The sequence below is a fragment of the Ambystoma mexicanum genome, chromosome 4q (assembly GCF_040938575.1).
Source record: "Ambystoma mexicanum isolate Mex_15411 chromosome 4q, UKY_AmexF1_1, whole genome shotgun sequence".
Taxonomy (NCBI): Eukaryota; Metazoa; Chordata; class Amphibia; order Caudata; family Ambystomatidae; genus Ambystoma; species Ambystoma mexicanum.
In genome coordinates, this window is record NC_090928.1 from 1,008,411,268 (window position 1) to 1,008,432,718 (window position 21,451).

Here is a 21,451-nt window from a genome sequence, read left to right on the forward strand (position 1 = left end):
AATGCGGGGAATTTTTTGGGGTCGCCTTCTTTATGCACCAATAAAAAGCAGGTGGACCCCATAGGGTTCCATTGAAAACACTGCCTGACATGAAGTGTTTACTTTATTTGTACATTGGAGTGCAAAAGTACACACTGGATGCTGCCTTTTGCCCTGCACTTATGAACTTTGATGTGCAAATGACCAAAATCCGTTAGCCAACATGTATGTCTATGGGTCACCGCCGCTGAATTATGCAAACAATAAAATGATCCCCATTGTGTTTTTGAGATTAGTGGCGTTGATAAATGGTGACAGGATTATGCCAGCCCACCATCCCCATATTAATCTCTGCCGCAGAGTGTTCCCCCACCTACCTGCCACCTTTCCTCACAATCCAGATGACACCACTTGAACCGCTGTCTGACCCCTGACTCCAAACTAGCCACCCTCACCAACTCCCCACTTCCATTTTCAGGGTGCCAACCTCAGAACCACCACTCCTTCCTGTCTGCGTTACCCTTCCCGTGCCTGCTCTCCTATGGCCACTTATTGCCCGTCTCCATCTTGTTTTTGCTTTCTTGCTTGCGTAATGAATGTTGTGCACACGTTACATGCATATCGTTCATTTCTGAAAGACGAAACAACACATATCTACAGGGTTTCCCGTGTTTTCCTTGCAGCTATTTTAGCCATTTGCATATTTTCTGTGATGTGTACACCACAGCCGTTTTTGGCTTGTTTTATTTTGTACAATGGGGGATCCTTCCCGAAGCCCCTCACCATCTCACTCTGCCATCCGACCCCCTACTCCAGTTACCTCAAACACACAACACATGTGTTTTTGTTTTTAAACGCAGCAAAAACGGCTCCAAACGGTTCAAACAGCTGCGAGGAAAACACAGTAAGCGATCTACACACATGTTTTTCCCATTGTAAGCACACTTTTTGTATGTTTGAAAACATGAGTTCACCACTGCACTGTGCACTAATGTTTGCTTTATGATTGACCTTGTTGACTAGAATAATGATTGGAAGGAAACAGTTGAACTTGTTTGTGACAGTACAGAATGGTAGGAACAAGTTGAATCATGCACCTCACTGCACTGCACTGAACATTGCCTTAAACAGCAGGCGTTTTTGTTTCACTGGTGTAGCTGGGTCCGCACAGACCCCGTGGGGCTAGGGTGCCCACCAGTACATGAATAAAAATTCAAATAAAAAAAATAAACAAATGAAATATTTTCTTTTCGAAGTCACTCTGCCTTCATAAAGATATTTCTTTATGAAGGCAGAGTGACTTCAAAAAGAAAGTATTTCTTTTTGAAGTCAGAGGACTGCCCCCACCCCATTTATTAATTCTGTGGGGACCTCAATCTTCTTTACGCTTTCTAATGAGACAATTATAGAGCATCTTCAATGTTACACGCAGTTAACTCTCTCCTTTAATTTTGGAAGCACCCACTTATGGGCTGTTGTGACAATGAGCCATCTCCTGTCCCCTCTCTACCCTTCCAACCACTACCGTCGTATGCAAGTACTAAACCTACATCACGATTTCAATTGCCTAAACAATTAAGCATTTGAATGCAGGTATTAACAGTGTAATGCTTTATATGATATATCACTTATAATGATATGTGTTATTGCTTCAACTGGCATTTTGGTGCAACCGGTCTAGGTATGTCTAAATGTGGACTGGCATACTTTACTGTAATGTGTCATTACGTGTCTAGACTGGGCTACATTGTTCAGCCAGTTGGACATGTTTTCATTGTGGCGTGACCATTTTAATAGCAAAGCATTACACTGATTAAAGTATTAATGTTCCTGTGCACTGTTGGTGACTTGCATGTATTGGAGTTTTGAATTGGTGTTACCCTACAAAACAATTGCAAACACTCTCAGAAAGTGTGCTGTATTATGCATTAAAAATCTTTCACCTAGTGTAGTGTGTGGACTATCCCTGCAGCAGCACATTTGTGAATATTGCGCAAGCGTGATAATCTAGGCCGGCCTTAGTGTGGCACAACCAGTGATTTCTTTATGAGCTGGGGGACGGGGGCACCCCTCAGTATGGCTCATAGGGGTGCCCCCAAATTTTGTGTTAAACTACCTGCCCAAAATCGTGCATTTTATCTCTGCTAGAGAAAGCTGGCATTACAGCGTCTTCATTCACAAGCAGTCATTAGGGATGTTGTGCATTCTAATGCAGCAACGTCATTTTAGGATCAACTGGGGTTGCACAGTTGCAACCCCTGGGGAGTCCCTTACGACCCCAACTTAAAAAAAACATAATTTTTTTTTGCAAAAGTAAACGGGTGCTCCTGGTGTAGCATGCCCTCCCGTGGTGGAGAGGGCCCGCCACACCAGGTCTGATGGGTCCCCGACCCAGGCTACACACATTAGGGTGAAGGCTGGGCAAGGGATTCACTCAGTAGGGGTTGGAGATGACCGTGACATGTGGCACACGTCACATGCCGCGTTTGGCTCCAACCCCTTCTCCCTCAGCTTCCTTGCAGCTCACATAAAGGAACCAGGACGCTCTCACAGCTTCCTGGTTCCTGTTTGTGGGCAGCAGAGAGGAGCTAAAGGGGCCTGGAAGGACGGACTGAAGCTGCAAGAAAAAGGTAAGAAGGCTTTTCTTTGCAATATGATGTGTGTGTTGCATGTGTGAAGTGTGTGTCAGATGTATGTATGTGAATGGTGGGTGAATGAGAAGTGAATGCAAAGTGATGTGCTGTGTGTTTTGGAATGTTCTGGTTGGGTGGGTGGGTGTGTGTGTGCTTGTGTAGAGAATGCAATGAGTGGATGTAAGAGAAGGTGTGAGTGACTGGTGGGTGAATGAGAAGTGATGTGATGTGAGTTTTTGAATGTTCTGGGTGGGTGTGTGCCTGTGTGCCTGTGTAGAAAATGCAATGGGTAGAGGTAAGAAAAGATGTATGATTGAGTGACTGTTGGGTGAATGAGTATGAGTGTGATGGTGTCTTTTTGAATGTTAAGGGTGGGTGGGTGTGTTTCCGTGTAGAGAATGCAATGAGTGCATGTAAGAGAAGGTGTGAGTGACTGGTGGGTGAATGGGAATATATGTGGTAGTGTGTGTTTTAATGGTGTCTGTGGGGTTTGGTGTGTGCCTGTGTGGTGAATCCAGTGTGAGTGTGAGAGTAGATGAATGGGTGAGTGACCGGTGGGTGAAAGGGGATGTATGTGTGTGTGAGGCCCTGGGAGACTGGGGATCACCGGAACATTGTTGCCACATCCGTTTATCGACTTTGCATGTTTTACTGGTATTTTTGGGCAAAGGCAAGTTCATGTGTGCCATTTCCTGGCTAGACTGGCATTCTGGTGCAGTCAGTCTAGCCATTGCTTAGTGTGTCTTGATATGTGTTACTCAGCATCTTTAGCAAGCATGATAACTAGTGTTACCTTGCTAGAGTGATGTTTTGGTGCAGTGGACTGTATATTCATCACTGCAGCATGACTTTTTATTAACTGAGGATCTATAATGAATCAAGTACGATAAGTGTTCTTATGGGTCTAGACTGGCTTACACTGGAACCAGTTTGGGCATGTTTTTCTATTGTGACATGTCACTTTTAATGGCCAAGCCAATGGGAGTATGCATGTACATATTAATACTGGCATATATTGGCAAAGCATTTTTGTGCCCAGTGCCAGTAATGATACTGTAGAAAAACGTCTTAATTTGAACATAGGTAGGGTCTTATATGGGAATACTAGCGTATGTTACCATAGCCTGCATGGAAATGTATGGGCACAGCCAACATACACATGTTTTTTATATTGGCATATATAATTGTTGTCCTTTTACACATACACACACTGTTGGCCTTTCACCCACATTTTCCCAGAAAGTGTGCTGTGTAATGCACCATTTTAACCCATTATTCACAACATTTACTCTGGGGAGGGAGAAGAATCCTCAGCGCCCCCACCCCATTTTCATTAGTTCGGTCTCTCTCGCTATGCTCAATCGAATCACATACTTGTGGCAAATATCTAGACACTCCAAAAAAAGAAAACTCACCAGCCAACACTGGTGACTGGTATATTTGTGGACCTGGCACTGCCCCCTTCTCTCTATGTTACATTAACAATGTAAGCTTTTATTGAAAAATATATTTACTTCTTTCACTTGCAGTAGTGCATGCCTCTGCAGCGGCATAATTATTATGGACATTGCGCACACGTGATGGTCCGGACTGGCCCGGGGTGAGGCGTGCCCTGTGCTTTATTAAGGAGGTTCGGGGGAACCGTGCAGCATGGCTCGCAGGAGAGCTGCCAAATTTTGTGCTACACCATTGGGCACCACTGGGTCTGACAAAGGGGTAGTGTGCAGTGCGCGCCTTGAAGTCTGCCAGTGAGGCCCCGGGTGAGAAGCAACTCATGGGTGTTTAAATAACTGTGTGGTGCTATGAATTTATGTGTGCAGCAATGATATTACAATAAATGGTGTTTATTTTTAAAGTCCTCTGGCACCCAGTATTACGCTTAGATAATACAAACTATGCAGGTTGTTGGTTATATTGAAAGAACCTTTCCCAGGTATTATACTCCAGCTAAGATAACAATAATATCTGATGCACTCCTATCTGTACATGCAGAGCAGTGAAATAGGTTTCTTCTGTCGTAGTGGTAGCTGAATCATGTATCCATTTATTTGGTTGCTACTAAAACCTGGTCAATTATTTAAGTTCCAGGCCTTGCTCGTGTAGCATTTTTCTCCTGGTTAAATAGCAGCACACACCTCCCCAGATCAGTGCTTTTTTGGTTTGTTTAATACAGCAACGCCACAGATAACACATACTTCTGTGTCCATGGATCTATAGATTTTTCATACACTAGCTGTAGCCTGTGTTACAGATTTTGGTTACCCTGTTAGAAATTCTTCATTATGTAGGTTTTACATTTAGACCCCATGTTGAATCTGGAAAATGCCATTCCTCAAATGTGTAATTGTGGACAAATCATGCCTCCCTCTGTGCCTCGGTTCTTATATCAGGCTGAAATGAGAGCACCTGGAAACACAGTTGCTAGATGCAACTAAAAAATCGGAAGGTTGTTTGCCATCACGTGATGTCACTTGGGGTTGGGGTCAAATTATGTCACTTCCTCTGATGTCATCAGGGGGTCAAGGGTCGAGTGATGTCACTTCCTCTACCCTTGGCATTTTGGTGAAATGACAGCCCTGTTCTTGTGTCACTCAGCCTTACTTATATTGCCGTCCTATGGTGCTCAGCAGCACAAGGTTGCATCTGGGTCCTTTCCTCTGTGCCTCAACTTGCAACTATCTGTGTTTCACCAATGCTTATTTCACGGAGTACAAAATACAACACGAAGGACGGAGCAGGCTGAGCCATGATTAATACACGTCCCAAACGGCGTTTGTTTTTTCCATCACACTGAAATAATTCCTGCCTGTTCTGTGTTTAACAGTTCAAAGAGACCCTGGAATTCAACTGTTTGATTCTCAATTTCATACTGTGCCATACAATCAATTCTTTTTAGTCGGACTGTCTCTAGATTTACTTCAGAGCCATAGTAAAATGAGGAAGCTTTCATTAATCTTTCAGATGCTTCGTATTAATGACAAGGCTCTTGCATGAACAATGTAACAGCAATTAAAAAGCCCATTAATCTGCATTACAGCTATTAAAGATGCATGTCATTAAAGGGTATGGAGTTTGATTCATTTTCGCACCCCCCCCAAAAAATGGAGCAATTACGCTCTGGCAATGCACTTTGTCATCAAATTAGGTTGGGGTTTTTCAGCAAATGGCTTTGGAGCATTTCGCTCTTCGCCTGCTTTATTATTCATGACTGAAATGTGCAAGTCGAGACCTTTGAAATTGCCTTACCTTCTTGGGGAGTAGAGATGTTGAATGCCTCTGAGCTCTCAGTACAGCCATCCAAAGTGCACGCAGCTAGGGTTATGGCATAGTTTGTGAAGGGTTGCAAGCCCGCCAATGTTTCTGCAACAAAAACACAAAGAAGACCTCAGGTACAAGACATTAGTGGCACATGGAGACAGAATTCACTCAAGTCACACACACATGCTGACGTCACTCACCCTAACCTCATCCCACGCATTATTCTGCCCTTTCCTCCTTAACGAGTACAATCCAGGCGGGAATGTAAACCAATTGGGCTTAGCTGCTTTGCTCATTGGCTCGTGGTACCCGTTCAAGATTTTCCTATCCAATGGCCACCTGCACTAGTTACAGTATGGACAAGTTCACCCAGTCAACCACTGTCTGATTTATCTTATATCATTCTCATCTAAACCCCTCATAGAGCCAAAAGCCCATTCTTCTGCCATCAATTGGGACGCCACCAATACACAAAGCCAGAGTACTCACTCAAACCCTGGCGAATGAAGGCTCAGGCCTAAACTCAATCAAGTCATAAAAAACATAGGGGACACTCAAAGAGCCCAAGTGTTCCAAACCCCCACTGGCCATTGTCTATCACTGCTTTCCCATTCAATACTTCACCTGGTGGTCTTTGGAAGAGTTCTTCTTACGGCTGGGTGGACAGCTCACCGCTTAGGCAACTGCATCCATCATGGAGCCAGCCTGCTATTTGCTGGTTTGAATCTAAGGAAGGACAACGCAATCCCTAATCCTTATGCCATTGATACATTAAGAGCAATTACATTGGGCAATAACTATAACCCTTGGAATGTTCATTGCCATTCCTATTGCCATTGGACAATCTGTGGGCAATACCAACTTGTGGAGCCGTAGCTTGTTTAGAATACCTTTTTTGATGCTTACCAGTAGTGCAGAGCATACCCTCAGCCAATTCTCTAGGACAACGTAGGAGGATTGGTGCACAATCAAGTATCAACAGCTCTATGCAGCTGTACAACAGCCAAGTTCCCATGACTGTCAAGGCAGATTTAAATATTATTCACAAAATCCCTGCCTACTGCTGTAAATGTAAATACCAAATGTGGAGTGCAAGTAGGATTGTGATAAAGTGCGGTGAAAGTCTGAGGTTGCTTGTGGTTCAGTACGGAAGATATGGGACCTTGCAGTTCTTCTGGGATTGCACCCTATGGTGTGAGCACGACCATGATTTCATATAGCTTCTCACCTTTTATTCTTGCATAGGATAACAACAAAAAAAGATGGAACCGGAGGTGGCCCAGAGTAATTGCCAGTTTTTATGGTTAATACGCTTTTTTCTGTCGCTAATCAGTTTTGAGAGTCCTGTCTGTCTAACTTATTTCGGGTGCAATCAGTTCTTTGTCCCAACACAAGTGTGAGGGGGGGTTACTTCATTACTGAGTTTCGCGTTACAGTAAATGTTATTATCATAAGACACCCATGACAAGTGCATTACACTTAAATAAGGTCTGCCTTTCATAATCAAACATTTGTTGAAACTGTATGACAGTCCAAATGAAAACAATATTTTAAATACAAACACTGAATTGATGCTAGATCGTATGCCACCAAAAACAGAACTGGATCTGTGGTGTTGTGTACAGAGGGAACACTCCTACTCAACTCCCGACTGACAGTATAAAAATATCTCTATTCAGTCACTTGAAATACCTACTCTTACCACATACACTGCTTCAAACATTCCCATACTCACACAAAAAAAATCAATACAACGCTAAGGTAACCCGTGTGGGCCTTCCTAATCTCAAAGCATGACACACTTCAATGTTAAAGTTAAATAATAACATGAACACATCCTGATAGTTAGAAACATATACATAGAATACAGGAAAACTAAATTGTGTGCATCAATGCGTGACATAACATGTGCGGTGAAGGGGGCATCCTCACTCCCACCCACCTAAGTGCTTTAGAGTGAGGCGAGATGCATTTGAAGTACTATGATGAGCAAGGGGGAAGGCAGGACGGTGAAAGGACCAGCTCCCAATGTAAAGGACCCCACTTCAATATAATCAAACATAATCAACCCACATAGTAATCATAGTGAGAAGGTAAGGTCTGTGCGGTGAATGCAGCATTTTATACACTAGGCCCAAATTGCATGATGAGGGAAATCTCCAGCCATGACTGAGCTCCCATTAGGCCAGCCCCCACCCCAAACCATCACAACGCCTATTCATTGTTCTAACAGTGTTGCAAAGATGTGTTTGTTTACTCAAGAGTAATTTATTTATTTATTTTATTTATTTATGTATTTATAACGCGCCGAAGCTCGCAATGTGCTCTACAAGGCCGTGATCACAGACTGTCGCCTAATGTTATTGTTATCTCACACTGGCCAAAGCATGACTGGGCCCATCTCCAGGCAACCACGAGTTATAGCCCTACAACTGACTAAACCGTAAGATTCCTGAATTCCATGGCACCTGCTGCTCTTTAACCACCAACCCCAAAGTAACAAGTCCTGAAATGTTCAAAGAGGATGGACAGGGCACACTGTTCAGCGACAATTGTATGATTTGTATTGGGACGTGCTGGGAGTGATAAGTTATAGTTCAAAAGGAGGGTGGAGACCTTGGAGCCAGATGGCACCAAAGGGAGTGAGTGAAATGTGTGTGTGTGAAGGTTAGAGTGCCCCAGAACCTCTGTTGTGCCCGTTTTAAGGAGAACCAGGTGAAAAGTATAGTAATAAATTAGCATTATGTTAGGAGCGTAGTTCAATTGTTCTTTGACCTTCGTCGTGAGAAGAAGATGATCTCCGCTGCACCCACGCAATGGAAGATGGATGGAGTGGGCTGGAACCAATGACCTGCCATTTCTTATGGAACAGGCGTATCATGTATAGGCGCACACCAACCAGCCACACAGGTTTTTAATGTATGTATTGCATCATCTATTACAATGTTTTTCTTTATAGGATTCTGTTTGTACTACTTTTTGGCAGAACGTTCTTAGCAGCAGAGTGCTTTTCTGTTGCTTTCATCTGCGTGTCAGATTAAAACGTTGTTATCCTTACAAGATCAACTTGGGCCTTTCTTCCCTAGTGGGTTGTATTTTCTCTGGTGTGAGCATTCAGGGACGTGCCTTCACATGCCATGTTTCTGTTCATTATGCTCTAACTGGGGAACAATCATCAGGGGCTGGAATGAAGTGCTCATCTCAATAAAAGGAAGGGCAACACACTAATGTATGTTTCACGAGAGATTTACAGTATGGTCCTGTTCCCATCTGCAACACAAAACCAACGCATGCAATTAATGCTGAAACTTCCAATTAATATTTTAATGACCATCCCAAATGCTAGATTGTCCATGGACTGAGCAACAGCGTTGGATTTGTCACAATGGAAGTAGATTTGAGTGGTGAAAAATAGGAGGAGATTTGTGCTGGTGAAACAAACATGTTGGTTATTTTATTGATCATTTTCAAAGAAGAGAAAGCATATTGGTAGAAAAGAAAAATCAGATAAATATAAGCTCTCAATAAGTAAAAGAGTTAGGTTGGGAAATAGACATTATTTTAATTTGCAGGTCGAAAAAAATTATATCAATACATGTTAGAATAATCGATAAGCCTATCATGCAACACCATCTGCATCTTCTACATCAAGTTTCCCTCCTATGAACCCTGGACATACTTAGGTTGTAATCCCACCAGAGGTGGGCCGTAACGGATGGTAACCGTCCGCCACTGGAGTTAACAAATGGAGCACTTCTGTTTTTATGGTTACTCCAAAGGAGTTACCGAGACGCAGATCCTTCAGGGATTCCAAACACGTGCACATTGTATGGTGGGTCCAGTGCGTAGCGTGAGCTAAAGGATGCCTTGGAAATGAGGTGAGGAGAGCGGGAAGACAGTGAGGGCGAGTAAAGGATGGGGAGCACCAGTGCCAGCCACAGCCTTTTCAGAACCCAGGCCTTTTTTGGAGGATTAAGTCCACATCCGGATTTACCTAACCGTCTGTTTGTTTCCAGAGCTTCTAGTGCTTATGTGTGGGAACATTAAATCCCATCGCTTTTACAGTCAGAATGTCAACCTATCACTTTCCAGAAATGTGCAGAAACATTCTTCTATTTCCTTTGTCTGCCCAATTCATCAGTAACCAATGTTGGTTGATACTCAAAGGGCGTGATTCATGGCATTTTTTTTTCACTGTTAGAAGTGAACGTTCAATGTGCAAAGTGACTTTGTACTGCCAACAAACAGCATTAATCATGGAACAGTGCAACATGAAATGTTTTCAATGCAAAGTCACTTTGCAGGGCAAAAAGACACTTTCCACTGTTGCATGAATCACGGTTTTTGTTGGCAGTGTAAAGTTACTTTGCACCAGTGGAAAGTCAATTTGCAGTGAGAAAAAAATTCTATGCTATGAATCATGGCCATACTCTCTCCTGCTCCCCTCGGCTCCTCTACACAGCAAATCTCCATGCACATCCTCAAAATCTCAAACATTTCCCTCACCCTTTCCATCTGGGTCCAAGATTACTATGTATTTTGCCACAACCTACCTAGAAAAACTAGAGCCAGTATTACCTCAACGGCAACAGTGCAGTAATGCATTAGCTGTAGCATTCATTGGGCCGAATTCATGGAACGTTGAGCACAGTGCAAAGTGACTTTTCACTGGGCCTAAGTCACAGAGCGATGCAAAGTGTATGTTTGCGTTGCAAAGTGACTTTGCACTGCAAAAGTACTCTTTGCACTGTGCTAAATAAAAAAAAAAAATTAAAAACTAAGTAGCGTAGACTTAGTGCTTGTGTGTGAATTAGGCCCATTGAGTGCACAAGTAGCTACAGAAGCAGAGTCACAGTTGCATGCATATACTAGTTGGATGTTCTGACACAAAAACACAATTACCGAATTTCAAAGTATACGCTTCGTGCAAAATATTTCAGGGAGATATTGTTCTATTGTGGTAATACGCACTTTTGTTCTCCAAACGTTCCAGACACTTTAGCCGTAAGTGCCACAATATGATAAACATGTATCTGTTTGTATAAAACTGCGTGTATTTTAATATCGTACACAAATGCAAGCTATGACTAATTATGAATTCATTACATGGCTTTGGTTTCCTTTGGAGAAACCTATAACAGGATGTTTACAACACATGAAAAACAATAATGAAATTAAAAAATAACTTGTATAAACTTGCTCAAATCTACTGACCCATTCTTCATATTGTAGCGAGATAATGGGGGTCCTTACAACCCTGGAGGTAGCCATGCCGCTATTTGCGGCATGGCCACCCCCATTCCGGGTACCGCATTCCTGGAATGGGGAAATTTCGGGCCATTCCGACCTTGGAGGGCCCAGTATTTCCCCAATCCAGGAATCCATCCCCATTCCGATTCGAGCCCCCATAGGGCTCAATGAGAATGGGGGCATGTTAAGAAAGGGCCCGTGAATGACGGGCCCATTGTTAGCATGCTGGTCTGCTCGCGAGACCCGCTAAGGACGCCTGATAAAACCAGGCGTCCTTAGCGGGTCCCGCGAGGAGATCAAGTAATCTGGCGGTAGGGGGTTAACGGGGCCAGCAGCTCAACTGGCCCCATTAACCCCCTACCACCGGACTCGTAATGACCCCCAATGTCTAAGGCGTTTGCTTTAAAAGTGCAGAGGACGAGTTTGCTCGTCCTTTTTGCATATACTTTCATAATAGTCTGTCACTTAAGGGGTTTTTAAAGTGTAAAAGCAATAGAAATAAAAATATTTTGGGTTAGTAAGAGAGCGCAACAATTATTTCAAAAGACTTTTGAAATATTCTATAATATTTTTAAATAATAACGTACCATCATTTTTCACTTGCCAAAACAACAGTTTTGTTGCAAATCAACTCCACACTGAGAGGTTTTGGCATTGTAAGGCCAACCATTGCCACTATATACGGCATGAGGACTATATTTACAGTAGCTGGCACAAAAAGAACTTTCAAAATTCCGCCTTGCTGCCTAAATACAGGAAGGCTAAGAGACCTGTATAGTTTATACCACAGACCGGCAAGGACAGCCAGAGATGGGGGTGCAGCCTGGCTCAGGCACTTCAACTTCAAGTCTTCCCAGGGCACCACGGCCCCCGGCATTCCTTAAAGTGTGACACATTCCTGGTGATTGTCTGCCCGTCTGCCTTGATCGTGGTGCCTTTACTTTGGCGACTGTGAGGGGGCTGGGTGCAAAGCGGGAGTCTTCTTTCCGTCTTTGGGTCTGACGTACTAGCACCCTGTCACCGTCCTTGAAACTGTGCTCTCCTCTCTTCTCATCGGCCGCATACTTCATTTTTTGTTTTACTTCTGCATCCTTTGACCTCCATTCATCATTCTCTGGTGTGGTGTTGCCTTCCACAGGTCTCTGTGGCTGATGTGTCTGCAATCTGCGACCAAACAGGAGGTCGGCCGGGCATTTGCCGGTGGTGCTGTGGGGGGAATGGTGGTAATCACGGAAGAGCTGGCACAGCATTTGCTTAAAAGGTCTGTGGGAAAGATGCACCAACCACAGTGTTCTTTTGAGATTACCCATGAAGCGTTTAACCATGCCATTGACATTGGGCCAGAGAGGTGCAATTTTCCTATATTTGAAGCCCATATACTGTGCAAAATTCGCAAAGTCCAGTCTGGTGAATGGTTGTCCGATTTTATTATTTGAGGGATGACGTAGGTCTTGAGGACAGTGGTCGAAGTGGGCGGGAGCTGTCGGGAGCGGTGCTCCTATACTTCTTTTAATTAAGTTTTACCGTTTCTATACTTTTATTTTAAAAATAAACCATTCTGGAACGGTTTCGTTTTAGAATAAAAGTGTAGGAAGAAGTTGAAACCTGCACTTTCAGCGCACTGCACAGGACGTTTCCTTAAAGAGCAGGCAAATGTTTTGGGGGGTTTTTATTGGGCATTGGAGGAGGCACAGCGATGAGGCCTCTGGGGAGCGGTGCAGGCCAGCAGGGAACATAGTTCCAGTGCTTCTTTTCCTACACTTCGACCACTGCTTGAGGATGCAGCCCAGGGCAGGGACAACTGCTGTTGCTGCCATAGATGGTATGATCTGTACTCGAGGGTTCGTCGACTACCACTTATGCATATGTGCGGACCCAGAGGGGCCCAAAGAAGTCAAAAGCCAGTTCTTCCCACACGTCCCCAGATAGTGGTGACATCTGCAGAGGGTGTGGGTGGGGTGCTGGCGCTGGCGCTATGGAGCAGCAGATTTAACAGTTCTTTAGGGTGTCTTCCACTTGTTTGTCTAGCCCTGGAAGGCAGTTTCTGTCCCAGCAGTTTCTTTGTTGAGACTATGTGTCCTTTTTGGGGCATGTCAACCACTTGTTGGAGCAATGACTTGGGCAGGACGATTCGGCAGCCCTTCATGATTATTTGTTCTTCTGTGGTAGGGAGTTCCTCTTGGACTAGCAGCATTGGCTTTATGTCCCCCTGCAGCGATTCCTCTAGGTGCTTTGTTCGGTCTTTTGACTGCTTTAGTTTGCCTTGGCTGATGCACTGGGTGAGAATGGCCAGTACTGGATTGTTCACTGATTCTTGTTGCAGCATCTTCCACGCTATTGGGAATGACTTTAGCTGGTGTATGATGTATTGCAGGTATGCATCAGCGATTGAATGTTCCGGGATAGACGGCTCTGTGGGGTGAGGTAGTCAGATGGATTCCTGTTCTTTTCCTGGCCTGTGGCGGATGGATAATTTGTATTCCTGGACATTTGTCACCAGTGTTAAAAGGCGAAGATCGCTCTTTGGCGGAACAGCTAAGCTGCTGCATAGTACCGCAGCGCTGCGCTGAAATGAAGAGGCCCGCGCGGATCTCACGACCTGTCTCAACTCTTCTTTATTCTTAATGCCCCTCTTCCATGTTCCCCGTGTCACTTCTCTTCCCTCTGAGTCCTGCCCCTGACCTGGCCCAAACTTCCACATAACGATGTAGACAAACTGGAAACTCCAACATGACAACTGCCAAGTGAGCTCAGGGGCCACAGGGCCCAGACAGTCTCGTTGATGGTGGGTTTTTAAATTAATAAACTGTTATGTAATAGAAGGAAATGTTTTAAACTATAAAACAGACAATACTTTAAATATTAGTATCAATTGTGTTTATACTAGCAAGGCTGCTCTCTTAAATTCCTTAATACGAACGATATGGGCAGAAAAGGGATTCATTGGAGTAGTGTGGTTATAGTAAACCGTATCCTATTTCCAAACACTATATACCACTCAACAGTATTATGGGTTTTGAAATTCATCCACAAAAAATCCAGCCATTTTTTTACTGGATGTAATTACCTCCACACAAATGTGTTACGGATGTTGTATTACCCATGCAGTATCATCTTACACTGTATTGCCACATTCACCAATGGAGTCAAATGGAACTCCAACACGGCTAATAACTAAAGGGTCTGGGTGACACTAATCCGCGTGGGCCCTTCCCTTACCGCATGTGGTAATGGTATTTGAGCATGGTGGTATACCACAATACTCGCAAAGAAGCCAATAGTGTTGATATGCAACGTAGTAGAGGTCGGATTGCTAACACTGGCACATGAACAGAACGATGATTCAGTCATCCTCATTGATATTTCCAAAGTTAGATTTTGTTTTTTCCTGGAAGCTTGGTCCAGTGTGCTTCTAGGTTTAGCCCTTGACAGCGATACACATTGCTTGCGATCGCCTGCACTTTGATAGATAGTGAAGTACTCATTATAAGGAGGGGAGTTTTTCTCAGAGGCCCCATCTGAATCCCTATTAATGAGTCCAGCACACTCAATCAAGAAATCCATCCACCCTGACAGCAAGTGTGCCTTTAGGCCTTGAGGTCTATAGATTCGAGGTAATGTATGTGCCACGATGGGATTTGCAGTCCAATAAAGAAGCATTGCCTGTTTCTGAATCAATGCCCAGGTGTACAAGTGTGTGTGAAGGAGTGTTTCTTGCCACCCACCGCATTTTTCTCCTTCTTGCCTCTTGTAATGCTTTTATTGAAAGCGTCCTCCATCTGCAATATGGTGGTACCATTAGAGCAGACTGATGAGAGCAGCTTTGCACCGCATGGTGTCACTCCCTCTTGATTACAAAGGGGCGTGGCTGCCTGAGAGACTAAAAAGGGCCTATCCCGATATTTAGACCAACTAGTGTATGATGAGTAAAGACGATATGCACTGTCCTAGCCACGAGGGACAAAGCAGTAGCAATGTTGTATAGGTTATGTAAGAAGGTGCGGCAGAATTTCCACTGGATTGGTAAACGTGTTCACTCTCCTCATATAGCCACAATCCTCCACTGATAGTATGGCGCTGCCAAACAGAAGAGACATGCACAGTCAAATAATCAGTAAAAGTCATCTGCGTCATTATACAGTTTGTTCTGTTTCGAGCGCGTTATAAATTCCCAAACCAAATAAAAAAAACAGACCCTAGTCTACATGGGTGTTCTCCCACACAAATAACTGTTTAAAGTCATTGCTGGAGCTTGGATCAGGTACGTTAACTGCGTTGTTGCCTTTGCACACAAGTCCTTTTAGAATCATTTGGATACAAAGAAGGTGAGGTTGGTTTTGACATTTTTTTAGCATTTCTCTTTTTCTTCTTTCTTCCCTTGTCCATTTTGGTAGTCGTGTGATATTGTACAGGGTTGATATAATGTAACCAAAGGCAATACATTATAAGTAAATAAAAAAATAATACGTTGATGTTGGATGCCAACATGCCAGCACAAACACCGTGCCTTCTCAAGTCAAAGATTTCACATCTAAGAGTGTACAAATGTAAATCAGACAGGTAAAAACGAAGGTAAATTTGGCACTAAGAATGAATTAATTTGCTGTCTGTCCTTTTCACCTGGCACACACATTAAGTGCACCAACAATTAAATTGCTAATTAAAAATTGCACACACATAACACACTTATATCACCTCATTGATAAACTACTATCATGTATTGTGAATCGAAATTTCAATCATGTAATGCATGACTGTTTTGTTCTCTTATTTTGTGTATAGCACTGGGAACACGTGGGTCCTTTCACAAAACATTTTCCAGGAATAACTCAAAATTACTCTTTAGATAATCACAGACAGGGCTAATCGGTTTGGTCGGGTAAATCAGGGTGAGTCAGTAGTAAGTCAGAGTTACTCAGAATAACTTCTTTTGTGAATCCAATTGCCAATCCCAAGACTAAGTCAATGCTAAGCCAGTGATACATGTCTTTACTTCTATGTGATGTGGTCTTAGGCATGACAACATAGGAGGGTCTTGCACTTGAAAAGAGCAACTTCAGGCAATGCCTGGAGATAGAGGCAGGTAAACCTTGTTAGCATCCCTGCTGAGCTCGGGCCTGTAACTCAGTCTAACGGGCCCATAACTCCCTGCTCTGCCCTCGGGCGAGGTCTATAAAGCTTAGTTACGTTGCATGGAAATGTGGTGCTGCCAAACGCTTCACCAAGGTTTGCAACCGTCAGTTTATTTAAATCTTAATGTGACTACTGGCAGGAATTCCTGTGGAGAATCCTGTGATGCAGTAAAACATACAAGAAATGAAATTAAGTTTGAAGTCACTCCTGCCACTCAAACACAGAGAAACATTTCTCTCTCAATTTCCAATCAAGTGCGTTTTAAATTATTTTACAGAACATCTATGTTTATTTCTGCTACATATCAACACAATTTAAATCTCAACCTTCACAAATGCTACATGTTTTGGGAATTACCACATTATCAAGTAATCAGTGATATACAATCTGTTATTTTACTCTGTTAGATTTCCGGCGACAGACTCTGTAAAGTCAGTATTCCGAATTGGTATTATGGAGTTAGTACTGCCTGGGATAAAACCACACAGAAAAAGATCAGCCTTTACCTGGTCTTAACATGAACGTTTTTATTTTGCAGAAAGCACATGTGCCTCTTCATGAGAAAAGTGCTGCGTTGGTGGACCTTGATGGCAACCACCAATGATGAGAGAACCTAGGGGACTTGATCATTGACGGGGTAACCATGCACATCAGAGGCCTTTGCCCACAGCTGTCCTAAGGACCTCAGGACAGAACTGGCCACATAGGCTGGAAGTAGGACATTCATTCAACTATTCCTGGCTGCTATGCCATAGGACTTCCACAAAGGCAGACATGTTTATCATCCTCTTTGGTGGAGAGTTAATGTTCTGTAATGAAAACCCCTAGGCTTTTAACAGAATATCTCTTTGGGTTTCTGGGATCATGGCCTCCTCACCTACTGAGATGTAATTCTAATGGGCCGCACCCTTCCTACAGATGCTTTCATCATTTGATCTCTCCGATTTCTTCAGATCCACCTCAACTTCAGAGCACATGAGTACATTGCTGTGGCACTCATATAGGTATTGAGTGCCTCGACGTGCACTTTCATAGCTTTGAGTTTGATGCATTTCAATGTTCTTTTTTCTTTTTTTTCAAGACTTTATTTATTAATTTAATACCTTACATAAACAATAAAAACAATACAATAATACAAATGTATAAGGTCACACTCATTCAGATACAAATTGGTAGGCTAATCGTTAAAGGGATAACAAAGAAGGGCAGAAGTCAAAGAATACAATAATAGAAAGAGAAGGAAACAAATAAAAGTAAGAGAAAATCCAAAATCAAAAGAAAACAAAAATCCTAGAATGTGACTAATGATTAAACATAAAGATCATTAAATGCCCCCAAATCCTCTCATATTTGTCAAGCTGATTCTTTGCATTAAAGGAAATGTTCTCTCTCATTGACAGAAGAGCCACACTCTGCAACCAATCGTCAATATTGGGGGAAGTGTCACTTTTCTAAAAGTTAAAAATGTGATTCTTGGCAAGGAGGAGGGCTCTATATGCCCAGAACATTTTACTAGTAGACAGTCCAACAGCTAACGAAATTAAACCTAGCACACCAACAAGTGGATCTCTGGGTGTAGCCAGATTCATAACTAATCCAGATCCATAACTAATTCCATTCTCTGAAAAACACCATCCTAGAATAGCTGTATCTTACCACAAAACCATAATGTTTTTTCTTTGTTCTTTTTTCTGCCATTAACAACAAGTCCTTACAGTACACCTCACGTTTGAAAGAATTGCATGTCATTTTAAACATCAGGCCATATTACTAAATATGACATGTACACAATTTAGAAATACATCAGAAGAGCTGCTGATTTACCATGCCAGTCTAGGGTTGGGATGGCCATTGTAAAAAGAGAACAGCTGTTGAGTAGGAGGGGCAACATATGTGATGCTATTGTCATGGTGCAAGGAGGGCCCCCAAGTCCTTCTAAGTAACTTTCTGGTAATATTCAGTAATTAATTGCAACTTCCCACAGGCATGCACTGTAGAGATTTAGGTTTTAAGGTGACATGGATTCTTTACAACATTTGGTGTGGAATGTCCAAGCTTGAGACAAAAAAAGGAATGGCTGCTTTACAAGCTGCTGGTTAAAATGTGGCACCTTAGCAAAACATGACATGCTCAAAATCTGTGTGCTTGGAATTGGCGAAAAAGTGTATATCAATATTTGTTGGGTTTGGAGCTAACTGTCTGCAAAGAGTGATCTTAAGGAATAATTGTATATGAGGATGGATTGTTACGAACGGTGATAAATGTTGATAATTTTTAGAGAATGTATGGTGTTGTCATTTTCAGTGTTGTAATGAATTCCAATGAAAGTTAATTGTGTTGTGGAATGCAACTTGTATTGCATGTATACGATTGTGCAAGGTTTAAATGCACAAAAAAAGGTGCTAACCCATTTCAGCATCACTGATATTTTGGTTGAGCCAGACCGGTCCAGAGCTTTGCCATGCTGAGCTCTAATTCCGAGGTCACACTATTCACTGGTAAGTTCCTGAGGAACGTATATTTCTTGACCGATTGTTTGCTGTCAGCTTTTTTTACCAATGAAAGGGAACACCTCATACATAGTTTTATGCAAATGCCTACCACAACAGAAATCTAAAAGAGTGTCCAGAAATCAAACATTGCTCTGACCAGGGTTGTAGGGTGTCGATGTCACCGTCTACGGTCATGGGTAACCTGCCTGGGATTTCGAGAATGCACCATCAGCCAAGACCGGGTCTAGTCAACTAGAAAAGTATGTCTGGAGTGAAGTGAACTCACAATCTACACATTTGCCTATGAAGAATCCTTCGAAAGATGAATGTGGCTACTAAGACTTAGTGGATGTCCAACAAAACGTTTGAATGCTCGAATCTGAGTGATTAGGGCATAAGAATTAAACCTTTCCCTCATACCTCTTAAATGAAGAGGGCCTGCTCCATTGCCTTTTTGATTTATAATCATATATGTTTGTGGAAAGAATCACACTTCTAATGGAGCACTGTGTAGAGGAACTGTGAGGAACCTGAGGGTTTCCTCCCTTCTTTTCCCAGGTTTTCCTTTTCTCAGGTGGCCTGGGAAAGGCCATCAATTTTGGATCCCGGCCCTAGGGGTGATATGCAAGGGAGGATCAGCTGGGTGGAGGAGACTTTGAAAGTGCAGAAAGGACGTCCTTAGTTGAGATGTGGTATCTTTCCCCCATTTCCCTTTCACAGTGAACCCTTCATCCCTCAAGCCTTTATTGGCTTTTGTCAGCCCTTTTTCTATGCTTCCCCTAAGACTTTCCCCAAAACACTCCAATATGCTACTGTAACGAAGACAAGGACGACTAGAAGAACACATCCTCTCTTTATTAACATAGACACATATCGATCCCAGCCAAGTACTGAGACGAGGAGGAGGAAAGCAAGAGTAAAGCAGGACTACTGCTTTACTGGTGAGCGGTCTAGTCCTTTTTGGAATGGGCATAGAGGTGGGAATTTTACAAGGTGGAATCCAGAGGGAAATGGAGTCAGCTTTGGGAGAACGCCCAAAACTACTGGGTGCCGGCAGACCTCTCTGGAGTAGCGGTGTGGCAGGAGAGCCAGACCGATGGAAAAGTGCAAAGCTTATGAAGCGGGAAGCAAGTGTACGGGATGCTGGAGGCCAGTGGCAAGCCATAAGATGGAGACTGGCGAGACAATGGGAAACGGTTGTGTGAGTCCTGCGACGCAAAGGAAGTTAGAGACATTTTGAATACCGAAAAAAGTGAAAGCGAGTTAAAGGCATTTTGAATACCGAACATAAAGTTGGGAACACTTGGAACCTTGAGGAGTAAAAGGAAGAGTGTGAACCTTAATCAGAGGAAGTTTGTGAACTGTAATACAATGACACACTGCATTATATGAGAAATTAAACATTGGCAATAGCCAAATAACAAGGGACTGTATTAACTTTGAAACCAGTGCTAGCAAAAGAGTTCAAGAAACTGGGTGTTATAAGGAAACAAGCATTGGCAAGCGCCAAGGGAACATAAAAAAGTGTAACAAGTGAATGGTAACCAACCAAGCCACCATACAGTGTCAGGAGAGTGCGACACACATGAATGAAACACGCACCACTGCTACTCAAGCAGTGGACTGCTGTTGATAGAAAAGCAGCAAAGAAGGAGTACCGATTGAGTGACCTGTAATGGGTGGACCGTGTGGTCCTATAACTGCACCTAGACCAGGTGACCCCTGATGGAAAAGTCACTGGAAATACCTATAAAGAAGCTTGTGTTGGGCAAGGACCTTGTTGATGAATTTGAAGTCAAGTATTGTTTTGAAAGCTGGAAGAGTTGAACTCCTGGGAAAGGGAAGCCATGTGCTTGATGTACTATTTTGAACTTGGGGAAGGATAGGCTGATCACCAGCCGAGAGATAGAAGAAGCTCTGAACTTCATTTTGAGCACTATTGCTTTTTTGAACTGACATACCTAGACATTGTATGCAGTTAATTGTGAGGGCAAGTATAGGTTTTGGGACACAGACTGATGTTTTACTTTGGACATCCCGATGCAGACTATCCTTAGTTTTCTTTAGGTTGGGAAATCCCACCTTAGAATTGTAATTGGTTATTTATAATACACTAAATACCCAGAGCTTTCTAAGCACAGACCCAGGGATTGAACCTGTGTTGCTCTGTGTCGTCTTGCTTCCAAGACGAGCGCGTTGCCCCTGAGCTATCCTCCTGAGAATAGGGCAAGTTAGGCATTACTCCACCCTGCCTTTTCATATAGTAAAACTTTGTTCAATGAACTTTAACCTGTTGTCTCTGTCTGACTCATGATGGCTTCACAGGAAATACCTTCCATCCACTACATTTCAGTTTTAAAAGAGTGAACTCAAGTGGGACAGGCATACCCAAATATGGGTCCTGATCTTGCTTTGCTGAAAGTCACAAGTTAGACCTCAAATCACTGATGACATCCAACAAGGCTGAAATATGTATGTGACTGGTTGTAATCTCATGCAGAGGGGCTGTGACCTAGCAGTTCTGGCTGGAAAACCTGATTTTCATGTTTTTTTCACTTCTGTAGTTGCAAGGCAGTGAAAAATGGCCACTAGAGTGTTGGCAGTGGTAATGACATATTTAAATACTTGCATTCATCAATCTTTATCCTTGCAACTGAGCACACACACAGGCAGCATAGTATTCGTATTTCAAGCTCACCTAACATG

At 43.0% G+C, this 21,451-nt stretch overlaps 1 protein-coding gene across 1 annotated transcript in view; it reads right to left on the reverse strand.

Moving 5' to 3' along the window:
- USH2A (usherin) overlaps positions 1–21,451 on the reverse strand; it is a 4,817,015-nt gene that overhangs the window by 2,859,915 nt on the left and 1,935,649 nt on the right. The window contains exon 31 of the mRNA XM_069608572.1: positions 5,859–5,972. Within this exon, the coding sequence (XP_069464673.1) occupies positions 5,859–5,972 (114 nt within the window). The remainder of the gene's footprint in view (positions 1–5,858; positions 5,973–21,451) is intronic.